At 36.4% G+C, this 19,704-nt stretch overlaps 1 protein-coding gene across 3 annotated transcripts in view; it reads left to right on the top strand.

Annotated features, from left to right (window-relative positions):
* Positions 1 to 19,704, top strand: part of DNAH8 (dynein axonemal heavy chain 8) — a 364,549-nt gene that overhangs the window by 129,264 nt on the left and 215,581 nt on the right. For all 3 annotated transcript variants that reach the window (XM_072833179.1, XM_072833178.1, XM_072833180.1), the window contains exons 31-35: positions 4,128 to 4,241; positions 5,757 to 5,819; positions 10,757 to 10,857; positions 15,209 to 15,346; positions 15,506 to 15,746. In XM_072833179.1, the coding sequence (XP_072689280.1) occupies positions 4,128 to 4,241; positions 5,757 to 5,819; positions 10,757 to 10,857; positions 15,209 to 15,346; positions 15,506 to 15,746 (657 nt within the window). The remainder of the gene's footprint in view (positions 1 to 4,127; positions 4,242 to 5,756; positions 5,820 to 10,756; positions 10,858 to 15,208; positions 15,347 to 15,505; positions 15,747 to 19,704) is intronic.

The raw sequence follows: 19,704 nt of genomic DNA, 5'->3' as shown, positions 1-19,704 counted from the left end.
CCAAAGGCAGGCGCCAAACCGCTGCGCCACCCAGGGATCCCGATGTCTTTTCAATTTATTGATGGTGTCTTTCCTTTCTTCTTCTTTTTTACTGTATTAAAAGACACATAATATAAAAATTTACCATCTTCATCATTTTTTAAAGTGTACAGTTCAATGGTATTAAAGACATTCACCTTGTTGTGTAGCCATTATCACTATATATCCCTATTACTCCTTTCACCTTATATATCTGAAATTCTGTGCCTAATTAACAGTAACTCCACATTTTCCCTTCCACTCCAGTCCTTGGTAACCACCATTCTACTTTCTGTCTCTGAATTTGAAGTACAAAGTTTTTTAATTTCGATGAAGTCCAATTTATCTATTTTTTCTTTTGTTGCTTGTGATTTAGTATCATAGCTAGAAAACAACTGTCAAATCCAGGGTCATAAAGACTTGCTACTATGTTTTCTTATGTCAGTTTTATAATTTTAGCCCTTATATTTAGATTTCTGATACATTTTTGAGGTAATTTTTGTATGATGGGAGTTAGGGGTCCAACTTCATGCAAAAAATGCATGTGGATTTCCAGTTGTTTCAGCACCATTTGTTGAAAAGACTATCCTTTCACCAACAAATTATCTTGGCACCCTTGTTGAAAATCAATTGGCCATAAATGTAGGGAGTTATTTCTGGACTCCCAATTCTATTCTGTTGATTCATATGTCCATCCCTATGCTAGTAACCTACTGGCTTAATTACTATAACTTTGTGCTAAGTTTTTTTTTTTTTTTTTTTTTAAATCCTGGTGAAATACACAAAGCTTTTACCGTCTTAACTATTTTTTAAAGATCTATTTACTGGGAATCCCTGGGTGGCTCGGTGGCTTAGTGCCTGCCTTCAGCCCAAAGTGTGATCCTGGAGTCCCGGGATCGAGTCCTGCATTGGGCTCCCTGTATGGGGCCTGCTTCTCTCTCTGCCTGTGTCTCTGCCTCTCTCTCTCTCTCTCTCTCTGTGTCTCTCATGAATAAATAAATAAAATCTTAAAAAAACAGATCTATTTATTTATTTGAGATAGAGAAAGAGAGAGTAGGGGGGAAGGACTGAGGGAGAGGGAGAGAGAGACTTGAGCAGAGCTTAAGAGCTCAGAGTCCAGCACAGGGCTAGATCTCACCAACTTGACATCGCAACATGAGCCAAAACCAAGAGTTGGATGCTTAACTGACTGCACCATTCAGACACTTCTCATCTTAATTATTTTCAAGTGTACAATTCAGTAGTGTTAAGTCTGTTCACATTGTTGTGCAACCAATCTCCAAAATTTTTCATCTTGCAAAACTGAAATTCTATATTCATTAAATAATAACTCCTGATTTCTCTCTTTCCCCAGTTCCAACCAGCATTCTGCTTTCTGCCTCTATAAATTTGACTACTTTTGGTACCTCATATAAGTAGAATCATACAATATTTGCCTTCTTGTGACTGGCTTATTTCACTTAGCATAATGTCCTCAAGTTTCATCCATGTTGTAGCAGGTGACAGGATTTCCTTTCTTTTCAAGACTGACTACTATCGCATTGTATATATGTGCCACATTTTGTTTATTCATTCATCTTGCAGTGTTCATTTAGGTTGCTTCCATCTTTTGGCTTTTGTGAATAATGCTGCTATGGACATGAAAGTGCAGATATCTCTTTGAGACTCCACTTTTAATTCTTTTGGATATATACCCAGGAATAGAATTGGTGTATCATATAGTATCATTTTTTAACTTTTTGAGATCCACTATATTGTTTTCCATTGCAGCCGCATCATTTTACATTCCCACCAACCGTGGGAAAAGGTTCCAATTTCTCCACATCCTTGCCAACACTTGTTATTTTGTGTTTTCTTGATAGTGGGCATCCTAATTGGTGAGGTGATACCTCATTGTGGTTTTGATTTGCAATTCTCTCATGTTACATGATATTGAGCATCCTTTTATATACTTACTGTCCATTTGTATATTTTCTTTGGAAAAAAGTCTACTCAAGTCCTTTGCCTATTTTAAAATTGAGCTGTTTGTGGTTTTGTTGTTGTTGAAATGTAGGAGTTTTTTATATATTCTGGATATTAATACATATCAGATGTAGAATTTAAAAATACTTTCTCTTATCCCATAGGGTCCCTGTTCACTCTATTGATTGTATCCTTATAATTCCATTTACTTCTGTAAAGTAGGTGGTGATAATCCCCTCTTTCATTCTTAATTTTAATAATTTGAGTCCTTACTCTTTTTTTCTTGGTTAGCCTAGGCGAAGGTTCATCAATTCTGTTCATCTTTTCAAAGAAGAAATTTTTAGTTTGTTGATTTCTTTATTGTTTACCTGTACTCTATATCATTTACCTGTGCTGTAATTTTTATTCTATCCTTCTGTTTGTTTTGGATTTAATTTGTTCTTTGTCTAGTTTGTGAAGGTGGATGGTTAGGTTAAATGATTTGAGATCTTTTTTCTTGTCATGCAGGCATTTTTAGCTATAAACTCTCTACGCATTTTTGAAGTTGATATTTATACAGTTAAACAGTAAAAATGAAGTCCAAGGGAAGATCCAGATTTTTTAATTATAATGGAAATTTTTATTGAATATTAATTAAACATTGGCTTAAAGTTTTTTGTTTGTGGAGAGATTTGTCACTGAGATTGAAGCAAAGCAGACTAGCAAGCACCCAGAGCTGAAATTGGGGTCATGACTTGTGATCCCAGCTCTGCCACCAGCCAGTTGGGTGATCTTATGCAAGTTAATAACCTTCATTTCTCAGTTTCTTCATATGATCATTTAGGAATACGTTAGGAATTTTTTTATACATGGTTATGAGACTTCCTTGAGGTAATGTGTATAAAATTCTTTTTAACAATATTCATGTTTATTTAAATGCTCAATATTGAATATTCACTTATTTTAAAAAACGATTGCTGATTTAGTCAGAAAATTGCATCTTGGGAAGGAAATGGAGAACCCTAGGTTGAGATTTAGTGAAGCCCAACTTTCTGTTACTGTTCAATGGAAAAGATTCACTTGGGTTGTTCTAGCTTTTTTTTTTTCTTCTTTTCTTTCTTAAATTATTTTTTTAATTCAAATTCAGTTAGCCAACATATAGTACATCCTTAGTTTTAGATGTAGTGTTCAGTAATTCCTAGTTGCATACAACCCAGTGCTCATCACAGGACATGGCCTTCTTAATGCTCGTCACCCAGTTACCCCATCCCTGCACCCACCTCCCCTCCAGCAACCGTCAGTTTGTTTCCTGTAGTTAAGAGTCTCTCATGGTTTGTCTCCCTCTCTGATTTTTTCCCATGCAGTTGTTCTATCTCTTGAACTGTTAGTGTTAAACCTGTTGGCCCATCCTTTAGTACAATCACCATTAATCTGAAGTTTTATAAAAAACCCAGAACCACACTGCTGGGTTTTGAATCTTGACATTGCCTCATGCTGATGCGGGACCTTGGGGAAGTTACTTAATGTCTCTATGCCTCAGTTTTCTCAACTGTAAAATGAATATAATATCAGTATTTACCACACCGCATTGTCATGAGGATTAAATGAATTAACACAGGTGAAAAGCCTGACAGATAGTAAGTATGAATTAAGTGCTAGCTATTATGATTGAAGGTTTAAGCAGAGGCTTTTGAAGACTGTTATGGAGGGCATTCCTTATTTTTTTTTTAATACCCAAGGTAATATGACTTTCTTTTAGGTGACTGTTCCAACCCTTGTGACCATGTAAACCTACCAGAAATTATTAATCCCAGACCTTCATCTGGCCTCAGAGACAGCATGTGACCCAGACTGCGTCTGTAAGCAGTAACTGTTTCTCTGGCCACAGTGATGACCTGAGCTGGATAGCCAGAAAACTTTTTCCTAACTGCAGTTACAGAAGATGGCTTTGCGTCTTGGGTCATGAACTAGAATGATTTGCGTCCCCTTTTGCTGCATTTGGGTTGTTTATTTCCCCCCCCCTTTTTTTTTAAGCAGCATTGCAGAGATGCCCTTGTTCATACTGGACATCTGTGGGATAGCAAACTGGCTGGGATGGAATTATAGTTTTTATTTAAATACATTTTCATTTAAATAAATCTCATGTTGGGTATTCTTTTTTATTCTAGGTTTCTGTACAAGATGAACTAGTTCAAGTGCAGCCAAAGTTTAAGAGTAATCTTCTTGAGTCTGTGGAAGTTTTTCGTGAGGATGTAATGAACTTCGCAGAATCATATGAGGCGGTAATCTAAGTATTTGCATGCTGTGTGTTAAAATGTTCTGTGGCATGTTTATATGAGATGACAGTGATGAATCTTGAGAAATATGCAGCAATTTGCACATTGTATATAAGAAGCTATATTTGCATATTTGTAGCTATCAGGAAAAAAAAGGAGATAGCTAGTTTTTAAAAATAATTTTATAGAGGAAGAAAGAGAATTTAACCGTTAAAAGGAAAACAACTTTTGAGATTGTGGAAAGAACAAAAGGTCTGGTCTTATGCTTTCTCAGGCCAGAATGCTCATAGCTGAAAATGCAATGCACTTGTTGGAAGGCTGTAAGAAACTATAAATACCTAAATAGTAGGGTATTATGCAACTGATCTTTTTTTCACTAACTCTCAGAGAACCAAAGGGTCACTGAAAATAAATAATAGATGTCACACCTGGTCAGTCCTGCAGACTATTCAACCTGGTATCATGACTGTTAATGATCCTCCTCTTTGAAGTTAAACTCAGAAGTTGGATGTATTCCCCTAAAATATGCTACTTCCTTTAGTGGTCACAATGGGTCTAGATTCATAAAACATTTTAAGCCCTTAATAATAACCACATAGCACATTTTTTTTACATGTACTAAACTTACCTCTTTTCGTTGGATTTGTCAAGATTTTACGGCCCTGGGCAGCCCCGGTAGCGCAGCGGTTTAGCGCCGCCTGCAGCCCAGGGTGTGATCCTGGAGTCCCGGGATCGAGTCCCACGTCAGGCTCCCTGCATGGAGCCTGCTTCTCCCTCTGCCTGTGTCTCTGCCTCTCTCTCTCTCTCTCTGTGTGTCTCAAATAAATAAATAAAACCTAAAAAAAAAAAAAAGATTTAACGGCCCTATCATTTTATTATACTGGGAATCTGCTCTATTATTTAGCATATCCATAATATTCATGATTATACAGACCATCTGTGGTCCTTTTGCAACTGTGTTCTGGATGAAGGCCACCAAAGACTGCATTTGCTTCTTTCAGCTATTCAACCTATGTGCTCCTCTATTTCCATATTGGGCTGAACAATCAGTGAGAGAGAGGAGGCTGTCCTCAGAACTCTATATCAATAGTTATTCTAATGCATAAACACAGCATCATTGTTTATAACCATAAATGGAATGAAACAGAGCCCTAGTGGTGCAGGCTTCCTACAGGATGTAATTTTGGCACATTTTTTAGTACCGATGTCATGCTCCTTTAAAAATGAATGGAAGTTAGAGTGAGGCAAATGTTCTAAAATTGATTGTGATCATGGTTACACAACTCTGTGAATATACTAAAAGCCATTAAATTGTCCTTTTTAATGAGAGGTTGTATAGTATGTGAATTATATCTCAATAAAGCTGTAAAAACTAATGAAAGCTTCAGATATGGGACAAAATTAGACTAGATCAGATAAAAATCATGTTTATTTATTTAAAAGGAAATAATAGATAAACTCAATAAATTGATTAATACATGTGATTAAGAATTTAAATGGAGAGTATATTATTCATTACAGGAAGGACCCATGATTCCAAATATTCCACCCCAAGAAGCTAGTAACAGGCTACAGATATTTCAGGTAAAACTTCATTTTTTTGTATGTCGACAATGTGTTGTTATTCTTTAAAGTAATTTTAGGGAAAAATTTATGTTGTTCTACCTTATAGTGGAAAAATTAATGTTTAAAGTACATCCAGATTTTAATTATATTCTAATCTTCTAAATAATGTGATTGATTCCTTTTCTTGTATCCTTTGTGTTCTTCTCCACAGAATCTCTCCCTATTTTTAGAAACTAAGACTTTGATTTTGAACTTAAGTGTATACCTTATTCTGATTCCAAGTATCTCATTTGCATATAAATGGTAGAAATTCTTAGAATAAAATGTATCAAAATAAGATTTAAAATATTGACACATGGTTTCCCTATCTCCCCTCTGTATCCATTCCTTTCTTATCCATGACTTTAAACTTCCCAGATCATTTGCCCTACCCTATACACTGATCCAATGATCAGGCCAACCATTCCCTATCTTTTTCTACACTCAGATTGCTGAGCACATCTAGAGAAAAATCACACACTCATTTGGGTTAATGTTTTGTGGATTCATGGATTCCTATGTAAACTAGCCCCCCTGGGTCTGTTAGTATCAGGCAATTCTATTACTTGTTTTTGTTCTCTATCCTGTTTTCTGTTCCTGTTCCCTTTATGTTCCCTGTCCCACCTGCATTCATAATCATTAGAAAATATTCATCAGATGCCTATTATGTGTCTTGGTCAATAGAAAGATGATTAAGAAATGGTTCTTACCTCTAAGCTGCTAAAACCTGGTAGGGAGACAGTGAGCTGGAGAGATAGTAATTGCAAAACCATGTTTTGAGCACTGTAATCTAGATGTGAGAACTAGTGTTATGGATACAGGTGTAGGCAGCTCCCAACCAAAATGGGAGCTGAAGGGGCAGACAGAGAAGGCTTCCTGGAAGAAGAGCCATCCAAGCTGCATCTTAAAGGGCTAGTTAGAGTTAGCCAGGGGAAGAAGAAAAACAAATTAGAATTTGCACCTCCTACAAAGGCCAGAGATGAGGAAATAGGGAGATTTAGAGAGATGAAGGAGTGAAATGTGGGGTACAGTGGGCAGAGAAGATAGGGATGAGGGATGGGACAACAGAGTGGGCAGAAATCACCAATGAGAGGGCCTTGTAGGCCACGATAAGGAGCTCATAGCCTATCTTGGGGGCTGGAGGGCTCTACGCAAAGAACAATATGTCCAGATTGGAATTTTTAAAACAGTTGTGTGTTTATTTTTTATTTTTATTTTTTCAGTTGTGTGTTTAAAAGATTTCTCTGGCATTAGTGTGGAGAATGCTTTGGGGGGAGGATGGTCATGTTGATGGCAGTTTCAGTAATGCAACAGGAAATTGTCAAGCTTGAGACTAAACAAATACATTTCAATGAAGAAACCTGCATGGAACATGAGTTTATTTAACAGGACCAACTTGATAGGCCTGGAGCCTGGGTGAAGGGGAAGAGAGGAAGATTTCCAGCTTGGGAAGATGGAAGAGGGTAGAGTTATTTACTGAAGTACGAGTGTGGGAGGAGTAGTTTTGAGATTAGTTTGAGCAGACGACCTTGTCTCCAAATTTATAGAGACAATGTAGGGTGTGTTATGTAAATTTCAGAGAGCTGTGTTCCCCTTCCTGTCCCTGGGAACTCTTTACTTTCCTTTGCCCCTTCTTAGACGGATCCTTTTCTCCTAACATTTTCCTCTTAACTATCCTTCCCAAATTTTAAAAGCCGCATGTCTTTCCTTTTTTAAAGGAACAATTATAAACATATCTCTCTGTTCTGTGCCCCCTTCTAGATGTTACTTTTTTCCTCACCTTGCCCCACTTGCTGCCTGTATTTATATAATAACTCAGATAGCTTCCACAGTCATCCTACCAGGAGATACAGAGATGTCCAAAACCCAGTGTTTTCTACTTTACTAAGACTACCCGAGTTTTGCCCCAAATCAAGCCATAGGAAGGCTTTCTGTAGCTCCTAACTTTGTTTTGCCATGTGCTGGTTAGGAATTTCCAAATGTCCCATTACCTGTGTCAGAGATGACTTATCACTTTACGATTGGGTTTTTCACCTCAAAGCAGATAAACGGAAGAGTGGAGTCAGCAATCTTGATCTTGTTGCTTTATGTGCACGTTCCATAGATGGTTCAGGCTGGTTCCATGCATGCTTTTCTCAAAAAGGTTCAGTCAAGTTGAATGGGATCTCTCCAGTCGCAGGTTCTCCTGAGAGGGGTAGTTCAGGCTTTTTCCATCCGAACCAAGTGGAATTCCTCATATGGTACCTAACTTTCAAGTATCTCCCTTGATTTTGGTGATTTAAATAGAAAACCCAGACCCAGATAAGAAAAATGGAATTGCAGCTGACCATAGATTAGTCAATTTGTGCAAAGTAAGGAAATCAGCTGTCACAGAGCCCACTCACTATCTGTGCTGCTTGGCTCCGGGGGCAGGGTAGGGCTAGCCCAGTAAGTCTGGTAGATTTCTGTAAGATAGGTTGTCTGTGTTGGCAAGGGTTTTCAGGGGATGCAGCAGGCACAAGCCTTTCACTTGGATATGATGTCCTTAGACAAAGTCCAGTCCCTTGTTATTGTTAAGGTTCTTTTGTCCTCAGGACAATAGTGGTAACTCTTGGACTAAAACCAGATCCTCGCATCACCCTGATCCAGAACTTTATGCCAGACCTTGGAGGAGGCTCTGATTCTTTGCTATCTGAAGTCCCCAGAGTCTCAGGGAAAGGCCTGCCTTTCTGGAGGAGCCAGGATCAAGACTGATCTGCTCACCTAATGGCTGCCAGCTGAGCCAAGCAGAATCTCTCAGCAATAAAAGCAAGATAATATAGATATGAGTGAAAAAAGTAATAAGTTGGATGATAATAAGTGCCAAAGGAAAAAATAAAGCAGAGAAAGGGCATAATGTGCTGGGCTGTGTGTATGTAAGGTGGATGTGAACTTTAAAATTGCATCTCCAGGGGCACCTGGGTGGCTCAGTCAGTTAAGTATCTGCTTTTTGGTTCAGGTCATGATCCCAGGGTCCTGAGACCAAGCCCCACATCAGGCTTCCTCCTTGATGGGCAGCCTGCTTCTCCCTCTTCACTGTTTGTGTTCTCTCATGTGCATTCTCTCTCTCTTAAAATAAAACAAAATAAAATAGCATCTCCAGAGAAGGCCAGCTTGAAAAGATGACATTGAGTAGAGACCTAGAGAAATGAGGGAATGAGCCAGGGAGGTGTCTGGAAGAGCAGCTTTCCAGGCAAGAGGAAGAGCAAGTGCAAAGGCCCTGAGTAAGAGCAAATAAGACATCATCCTACTTATGTTTTCAGTGGATCAGTCTGGCTACAGTGTTGAGAGTAGATTTCTGATAGTTAAGGGTGAAAGCAGAGAAATTAGGAAGCTCTTGCAATAATCCAGGAGAGGGTGATAGTCACTTGGACCAGACTGGTGGCATTGGAGTTGAAGAGAAGAGATTAGAACCTGGGTATATTTTGAAGGTAGACCCACCTCCTTGTTTTTCCCTCAGGAGTTACCAGTTTATTCATCAGCAAGTGGGACTTGAATGTGCCACCCTTTTACCAGGGGTGTGGCCACTTCATTGAAAAGATATTGTAGGGCGCATCTCTTGGCATCTTGCTCCTTCTGCTCTGCCTGTGGTTGGGGGTGTGAGCTAAGCAGGTTGTTCACCATGCATGTGGCTGGGTATGTGACCCAACTCTCCTCCAAAGCAGGTGCCCCCTCACCGTCCCCTCCAAGCCCCCTAAAAGGCAGGTGCCAAGATCTATCTAGATTGTGGAAAGAAGCAGGAGCTTCCCATTGGGCTCAGGGTGCAACTTTACTCTGATTTCTGGAGTTGCTGGACACTTGGTTGTCCTGCTGACAAAGCTGGTATTTTTTTTTTGCCCATTTGGCTAATGCTGTGGGTCTTTTCATATTATCTGGGGCCTGAATAAAAAAGGGGATGAGTGACTGGCATCCATCAATAGTCTTCACCACATAAACAAGATTTTAAATATTATTTTAAAGTATGCTAACTTTAACATTTTTGTTTCTCCTTTTCTAGTGTTCGCATGGTTCTATGGCCACTTTAGTCATTAAATTTATTGAGTAACCATTATATTAACCACTGAGGATTATAAAAAGTGCAAAATATGGACCTTACTTTCTAGAAAGGAAGGGTTCATTGGAGTTCCTTCAGGGTCTTCACACCTTCTTTATTTGGCTCCTCTAAAAATATGCTAATGTTATTGTCAGATCTGATTCACTATCTGAATATGGTGAAGTCTGATGCCAGACATTCTCCAGGGCTGGAAATTTAGTATCCTTATTGATATATTATACCCTTATATAGAGCACACATACTTCATCATGGGTGGATTATTTCTATTTGCTTTTATGCTTTAAACACTCTTCATACTTAGCATTCCTAGTATAGGAGATTCCACTTCCAATTCAAAGGGCATGGGCATTAACTTCGCTGATTCAGATTGTTAGAATTCTTTCAAGTGGTGTTATAATTGAATCCTTCATTTTATAGACTCTTTATTGCTTGGAGAGAAAACAGGGTTGAAAGGATTATACTCACTCATTTGAACTCTGTGGAACAGATGACAAGTCTAAATTAGTGAAGAAGCCTGAATTATAGATTTTTTAAAATGCAGTTTTATTACTTTCAGACATATTTATGGGAACTTGAAATATAGGTCTTCTGAAGACCACTTAATTTATTAAAGAAAAAATTTTATGTAAAATGGATACTTTTAGAATGCTTGAAAGTTAATTTTCCTAAGTGCTCAACTTTTCTTCTGATAGCTTGGTATCAATATAAATTTCTTCACAAGTCTTTGTTTCATAGATATTATTAAATAAACTCCATTGTAGCTTTTATTCCAATTATAATAAATTCTACTTTAATGGGTCCTGAATTAATTATATTTTACTACAAGTTAAAAATCTTTTTATAGGCCAATTTTGATGATCTGTGGAGGAAGTTTGTTACGTATTCATCTGGTGAACAACTTTTTGGGTTGCCTGTAACTGATTATGAGGTTTTACACAAAACTAGGTAAGTATAGAAATTGTACAAGTGTTACATGCAAATAATTAAATAGTGTTCATTAGAAGAATCGTGTCATCATTGAATCCTTTATCATGCAGAGAAGAGCCTCCCTTAGAACACTCCTAAATATTCTCCATATTCCTGGCAATTCCTGACCCACTGAATACCAAGTCACCACATATAAAAGAAATATTCTTGGGGAATTGGAAATACGTTGCAAGAATTCTAGTATTTGTGGCCTATATTTAGCTTGTGCTTTATTTTGTTCATTTTGCTATTGTCAAATAGTGTCAATTATTGTACAGAAACACTACAGTTTTGGATATATTTTATTTAGAGGAATAACCATTCTTGGCTTTCCAACCTTTCTTACTGAGTTTGTGCTACGTGCTGTTCCATATTGGATAGACATAGAAATTCATTAAGATTGAAGGCCAAGGAACTTACTTGATTTTAAACAATTAGTAGATCTAGGATTTAAGCAACTACATTTTAATGGAATTTTATATAACTTTCCTCAAAGTCAAAATTAAAACAGTGATTTTTGCTTATTAGGATCATGGCTTTAGTAAAGAACTTTATGTTAACTTCTTTCAAAGTCATAACATGCCTATGCAAAATAGACAAGAAATTGTCCGACCATAAATTAATGCTTCAATCTACCTTAGGGTAGATGGTTTGTAATCTTTTTCCAAAGCAGTCATTCACCAAACTTAACCAGATGACCAGTTGTGTTAGAATTGCAGGTATCTGTATCCTTTGGGTAAATACCTAGTAGTGCAATTGCTGGGTTGTAGGGAGCACCTCTGTTTTTAACTTTTTGAGGAACCTCCATACTGCTGGGTGATGGACATTAAGGAGGGCACATGATGTAATAAGCACTGGGTGATATATGCATCTGATGAATCTACTTTGAAACTAATAATATACTATGTGTTAATTAACTGAATTTAAATAAAATAAATAAAATAAATAAAATAAAATAAAATAAAATAAAATAAAATAAAATAAAATAAAATAAAAAGAACTACAGGTTATCTGTTCCTTGCCCTGATTTACTGATTCAAAATCTCAGGGGTTGGGTCCTGCATTTTTATGAATTCTCTAACTCTTTTTCATGCTCAGTCTGAGACTCTTTGTTTTATTTTAACCCTCAGTGTTCCTGGAAAAACAACTATCCACATTTACTGTCTGGACCAGTGGACCTTTTAATTCTTTTACATTTTAAGTAATTTATGAATAATTTGCAAAAGTTAGAATAAAAGAATGGTAAAAAGCACTTTGTTAGAAAATGTAATAAGAATTTAAGCAGAGAAAACCCAAGCTTTTACTCCAAAACCCAAACTTTTACTCCATAACCCTCCATAACAAAACGGAGACTGACTTCAGAATGCAACTGGAGTCCAACCAATGTGAGTTGACTCCTTGGTGAATCAGAAACTGCACCAGGATGAGGTGTTACACAAAGAAAACTTTATTTGCCGCAAATAAGGAGATTTCGGGGAATGGCTTCCAAAGCCATGACTCCCCAAGAGAGGGTGAATGAGTTCCTTTTGTTTAGGGTTAGGATGAATATTTATTTATTTATTTATTTATTTTTAAAGATTTTATTTATTTATTCATGATAGTCACAGAGAGAGAGAGAGGCAGAGAGACACAGGCAGAGGGAGAAGCAGGCTCCATGCACTGGGAGCCCGACGTGGGATTCGATCCCGGGTCTCCAGGATCGTGCCCTGGGCCAAAGGCAGGCGCTAAACCGCTGCGCCACCCAGGGATCCCAGGATGAATATTTAGATAGGGAAGTCTTGTCATCCTACGTAGAGGTGGGCATAAGGTCACGCATGCACCATCAGGAAACATGCCTAATCACAAATTGTATGTTATGTAAATGAGGCTGTGCTCCTCCTTGGGCTGAGTTTTAGTATTATAATGAGGTAAAGGTGATTGTAGGTCATTCCAGAGGTCACTCTATGGTTCATCGCTCAAACGCCAGTCAGAGATTTAGCTCAAAAAGCCTGAGTGGTCTGGGGAGGGGGAGGTCTGGTCAGTCAGGACAATTGCTATCACCTGAGGGGTGGCTTCAGGTTTCCTTTGCCTGAGTTAAGAGATAAGCCGGAAAAAAGAGCTTAAGGAAAAATATAAGAGAAAGATGAGTGAGTAGAAAAGCAGGTGGGTGATTAAGGTCAGGTTTTGGGGTCTAGCTGGTGACACAACAACTGCTCATCAGCTGTCATACATGAACCTGGACCATACCATTGTACAAACACTGATTTCTGAATTCAGATCCATCTCCAACAGCTTTTATCTTATTATTACTTCTGATTTTCTTGCACTTGGCATTGTTAAAACCCAAAACTGTTGCCAGTCATAATTTTGTTGAAGAAATGACCATCATCTTTCCTATGTTATAAATGAAAAAGTCTTTACTTTTAGATTTGAATCATCAAGTCAATAAATTTTTTCATTTTTGCATCATCTATCTCCTTTAAATACACATCTGCCTTTAGCATTTGTCTACTTAGGGAAAGTCCCAAGTAAAACTGATGCAAACATCACAGATAATGAAAGAACAACCATTTATCCTTTTCACAAAATGAGATGGTCTAGGTTCTTGTAAAATACTGCATGATGAAGCCCTTGTCTCTACTGAAATAGATTGTTCACTCATAAATTACTGATCTGAGTAAAATTCATCTAGGTAATCATCATCTAAAGACCGACAGTCTGAGATCTCACTACATGGTTTCACTATTAGAGTCTAGAGTGCTGTTTTGTGTCTCTTTTCTCTTTAATACTTGGGGAGTACCATTCTTGGTCAGTTGTCTTTTCTGTTTTGGGTTTAAAAAAATGAACGATTCTGAATCCTTAACTATATTATGTGAAAGCTAACCAAGAATAAAACAACAACAACACAAAGACAGTGTCTGTCCAGAGTTCTTTTTTGATATATTGTTAAAAGATGATATATTGAGAGGCACCTAGGTGGCTCAGTCCGTTGATCATCTGACTCTTCATTTTGGCTCAGGTCATGATCTCAGGGTCATGAGATCAGGTTCTACTCAGCAGAGAGTCTCTTTGGGATTCTGTTTCTCCCTCCCTCTCTGCCCCTCTCCACTCTCACTGTCTGTCTATATAAAAATGAATCTTAAAAAAAAAAAAAAGATAATACAGTGCTTTGGGTGACACAATAAGAAATCTGAAGGATGATGCAATAGGGATTATTGTCCCTTCCTTACAGGAGATCTCATCATTCTTTTTGTGTTATTTTAGTCATTTTTAGCATAAGTTGGAATATCCTGTGATTAATAATGAAATAATTCCTAAGATGATGAATCAGCAAAATGAAACAAGAATTGGAAAAGCAAGATAACCAAGATTCCAGAATGAGTCTTAGATTTATAAAGGGACCCAGTATACCCATTTGATAATTGCAAGATAGAATGAGTTTTACTTTATTAAAAGCATAAGCAAACCTTACCTTTGGTCTTTGGATTATTTATAATAAATAATAAAAGTTGTGGATATCAATCCTTACAAACAGAACTAAAAAAATAAACCCCAAAACTAAAATTGGTCTAGGGGAACTCATGGTCTGCTAAGGATGGAGGAATTCTTGGGAGCATCCACAAACTCTGTTAAGCAGTCAATTTTTTATATTCTACACAATAAAGGACTTATCTTTACTTGGATCTATAATCCCTCCTCTTACTCTTGTTATGTATATAACCCATTTGGGAACCTGAGGGGAAGCTCTTGGTAGGAAAGTGATGTTTAAGTCACTTTCCCAAAGGCACATGTTCTTAACAAAAAAACTAGCTTGCTTTTAAAAGAAAAACAATCAAAACCTTAGCCTTAGCTTTAATCTTTTTTTTTTTTTTAAGATTTTATTTATTTATTCATGAGAAACACAGAGAGAGAGAGAGGCAGAGACACAGGCAGAGGGAGACAGGGAGCCGGATGTGGGACTCGATCTGGGACTCCAGGATCACACCCTGGGCGGGAGGCAGGCGCTAAACCACTAAGCCACCCAGGGATCCCCAGCTTTGATCTTATTATCAAGTTCTGGTCACATTGTTTGCGATGATTGGAACTGTAATCATAATCAAACCACTTGTTAATGTCAAGTCACAGTATGACTTGAAATATTTGAGAGCTGTACACTTGACCTAATTAATGGGGCTTTAATTAAATTTTTGTTTGGAAACTGACAGGGTTGTCTGTGGTTTCCATGTTGGTGCCTATAAGACATTATACGTGTCATGTATGAAATATTTGATTGGATGAATCCTGCCATCCAATAACGATGTTTATTTTTAATATCTACATCATGTAATACCTTGATTATTTGGTTTTCTAGAAAGGAACTCAACTTGCTGCAGAAGCTGTATGGACTGTATGATACTGTGATGAGCAATATTAGTGGTTATTACGAAATACTTTGGGGAGACGTAGATATTGAAAAAATTAATGCAGAACTGCAGGAATTTCAAAACAGGTGAGTTTTAATTGAGTTAAGCTTACCTTTTTATGGTGCCGATCTTCATAGGATCTTGTATGTATTTTACAAATGAATTTATCCTCTGATATATTGCTGTATATACATAATGCCTTCTTCAAAGAAATGTGTAGTGATATAATTTTTTTTTTCTGAAAGGTGTCGTAAACTCCCGAAAGGGCTTAAAGATTGGCAAGCTTTTTTGGATCTGAAAAAAAGAATTGATGATTTCAGTGAGTCATGTCCTCTGCTAGAAATGATGACCAATAAGGCAATGAAACAGAGACACTGGGACCGAATCTCTGAGTTAACTGGAACCCCATTTGATGTGGAATCTGATTCTTTCTGTCTTAGAAATATTATGGAAGCACCACTGCTTAAAAATAAGGATGACATTGAGGTACATAAGTTTATAAGATCTTATCAGTGGTTCATTAAAGAATATCTCCTTTTACTTTTCTGAAAATTATACAAACAGACATTTTAAGGGTGTACCAATTGCCCTATATAACGTATCCTCATAATTTGGAATGCTCCTGAACATCCTTTGGTTTTGCAAAATAATAGAGTAACTCAAAGAGGTAAGATGATTGTTTGAAATATGTTAGTTTAGGAGTCCTTAATCTATCCTCCTTGTCCCTTAACTAACTCTCCTTTTCAAAAAATCTGTTTATTTCTGTATTGCATTCCTGGTGAATTCCTCAGAAAAGTTTCCAAATTTCTAATTCTATACTTTTTCTTGTTAGTCTACTACATATTTAAAATTATTTTTCCTTTGCAAGATTTTTAATTAGTTCTTTTGTTTTGTATGTGTGTGCTTACTGTTTGCATGGTATCTCTTTTTATTATTATTGAGACATAGTTTTTATAGTTACATAATTTTTATTACTGGCATATAAATATATTAGTTTATGTTTGCAACATAGTGACTTGATAACATGTATATGTTATAAAATGATCATCATAGTATGTCTAGTTAACATCCATCACCACACATAGCTTATTTTTTTTTCTTGTGATGAGAACTTTTATCTTAACAACTTACAAATATACAATACAGTATTATTAACTATAGTCACCTGTTGTACCTTACATCCCAGGACTTATTTATGTTATAACTGGAAATCTGTACCTTTTGACCCCTTCTACCCATTTCATTAACCCCAAAATCCCCCACTTCTGGCAGCTGCCAGTCTGTCCTCAGTATCTATATTCTGGTTTCTTTCTTTTTGAATTAGTATTTTCTTTGAATAAGTATCCTGAAGTAGTATTGCTGGATCATATGTAGTTCTATTTTTTTCTAAAGATTTTATTTATTTATTTGAGAGAGAGAGAGAGAGAGAGAGAGCATGAACAGGGAAGGGGCAGAGGAGAGGAACAAGCAGACTTCCTGCTGAGCAGGGAGCCCAATGTGGGGCTCGATCCCAGGATCATGATTTGAGCCAAAATCAGATGCTTAACTGACTGAGCCATCCAGGTGCCCCTGTGGCTCTATTTTAAACTTTTTAGTGGAACCTCCATACTGTATTCTATATTGGCCACACCAATTTACATTCCTACCAACAATGTGCAGGGTTCCCTTTTCTCTACATCTTCCTCAACACTTGTTATTTCTTGTATTTGTGATGATAGTCATTCTAAGAGTTGTGAGGTGATATTTCACTTTGCATTTCCCTGAGATTTAGTGATGTTGAGCAGCTTTTCATGTACCAATTGGCCATTTGCATGTCTTCTTTGGAAAAATGCCTATTCCAATCCTCTGCCCATTTATTAAATGAATTGCTTGGGATTTTTTCCCTATTGAGTTATGTGAGTTCTTTGTGTATTTTAGATATTAACCCCTTATCAGATTTATGATGCACAAATATGTTATCTCATTTGTCAGTTGTCTTTTCATTTTGTTGGTGGTTTTCTTCACCATGTAGAAGCATTTTAGTTTGATGTTGTCTCACTTGTGTATTTTTGCTTTTGTTTCCTTGGCTATGTTGCCAAATCCAAAAATCAGTGCTAAGAACAATGTTAAGGAGCTTACCACCTGTGTTTTCTCTTAAGAGTTTTATAGTTTCAGGTTTTGAATTCAAGTCTTTCATTCATTTTGAGTTAATTTTTGTGTGCAGTGTAAGATAGTGGTCCAGTTTCATTCTTCTGCATGTGGCTGTCCAGTTATCCCAACAGTATTTATTAAAGACACAATCTTTCTCCATTGTATATTCCTGGCTTCTTTGTCATAAATTAATTGACCATATATGTGTGGGTTAATTACTGGGTTCTCTATTCTGTTCTATTGATCCTTGTATCTGTTTTTATGCCAATACGATACTGTTTTGATCACTATGGCTTTGTTATATAGTTTGAAGTCAGGAAGCAGTATGCCTCCAGGTTTATTTTTCTTTCTCAAGATTGCTTTGGCTATTTGGGGTCTTTTATGGTTCCATACAAAATTTTTGTTTTGTATAGATTATTTGTTCTAAAAAAATAACATTGGAATTTTGATAAAGATTGCATTTAATCTGTTAGCTTTGGATCCTGTGGACATTTTAACAAAATTAATTCTTCCAATCCATTAGCATGGAATATTTTTCTATTAATTTGTGTCTTCTTCAGTTTCTTTCATCAATGTCTTATAGTTTTCAGTTACAGGTCTTACACTTCCTTGTTAAATTTATTCTTAGATATTTTCATTCTTTTAGATGTAATTGTTAATGGAATTGTTTTCTTTTTTTTTTGGAATTGTTTTCTTAATTTACCTTTAGGATAGTTTATTATTAGTGTATAGAAGTGCAGCTATATTTTCCATATTGATTTTGTTTTATGCAACATTTCATTTATTAGTTCTAACAGTTTTTGGTATACATAGGATTTCCTATGTATAATATCATATCATCTGCAAATAATGATAGTTTTACTTTACTTCTTTCTTCCTGATTCAGATGCTTTTTATTTCTTTCTTGCCTAATTGCTCTGTCTAGGATTTTCAATACTATGTGAAATAAAACTGGTGAGAGTAGGGATCCTTATCTTGCTCCAGATCCAAAAGCATTGAGTATGATGTTAGCTGTGGATTTGTCATATATGGTCTTTATTATGTTGAGGTATGTTCTTTCTTTTTACCTTTGTTGAGATGTTATATCACTTATAGATGTTGAATTTTATCAAATGCTTTTTTGCATCAATTGAAATGACCATGTGATTTTTATCTTTCTTTGATCTGTAGATACTGAAACTATCCTTGTAACCCTGGAATAAATTCCAAATAAATTCCAAGGTTACAGCGTGTGATCCTTTTAAATTATTGTTGAATTCAGTTTGCCAGTATTTTATTGAGGATTTTTTTTTTATTGAGGATTTTTGCATCTATATTCATCAGGGACGTTGGCCTGTAATTCTTTGTTGTAGTGTCTTTGTACGGTTTTGGTATCAGGGTAATGCTGGCTTCATAAAATGATTTTGGAAGTGTTCTCTCCTCTTCTATCTTTCGGAAGAGTTTGAGAAGATTGATATTGATTCTTCTTTAAATGTTTGATAGAATTCAGCAGTGAAGCCATCTGGTCCTAGACTTTTGTTTGTTGGGAGTTTTTTGATTACTGATTTAACTCCTTATTAGTAATCAGTCTGTTTTGACTTTCTATTTCTTCATAATTCAGTCTTGGTAGATGGTATGTCTCTAGGGACTTACCCATTTCTTCTAGGTTGTGCGATTTTTATGCATGTAATTGCTCATAGTAGTCTCTCACAGCCCTTTCTATTTCTATGGCATTCGTTAGTGTCTTCATTTCTGATTTTGAGTTCTCTCTCCTTATTCTTGGTTGGTCTAGCTAAAGTTTTATCTATTTCATCTATATTTTCAAATACCAACTGTTAGTTTCTTTGATCTTTTCTACTCTCCTTTTAGTTTCTATTTCATTTTTTCCACTCTGATTGTTGTTATTTCCTTCCTTCTACTAATAGTGGGCTTTGTTTGTTCTTTTTTACTTCTTTTAAATATAAAGCTACGTTGTTTATTTGAGATCTCTCTTCTTTCTTCATGTAAGCATTTCTCCTTATGAACTTCCCTATTAGAACTGCTTTCGCTGCATCCCATGAGTTGTGGTATGTTGTGTTTCCATTTTCATTTGTCTCAAGGTATCATTTCTCTTTTGATTTATTCTTTAAGCCTTTAATTCTTCAGTAGCATGTCATTTAATCTCCACATATTTGCTTCTTGTAATTGATTTCCAGTTTTCTTCTTGTAATTAATTTCTAGTTTCATACCATCGTGGTTGGAAAAGATGCTTGATACGATTTCAATTTTCTTAAATATATTGGGACTTATTTTGTGATCTAACATGTGATCTGTCCTGGAGAATGTTCCATGTGCA

Source organism: Canis lupus, chromosome 7, assembly GCF_048164855.1.
Source record: "Canis lupus baileyi chromosome 7, mCanLup2.hap1, whole genome shotgun sequence".
Lineage (NCBI taxonomy): Eukaryota > Metazoa > Chordata > Mammalia > Carnivora > Canidae > Canis > Canis lupus.
The sequence above is the reverse complement of the archived record's forward strand: the minus strand, read 5'-3'. Positions and strand labels throughout refer to the sequence as shown.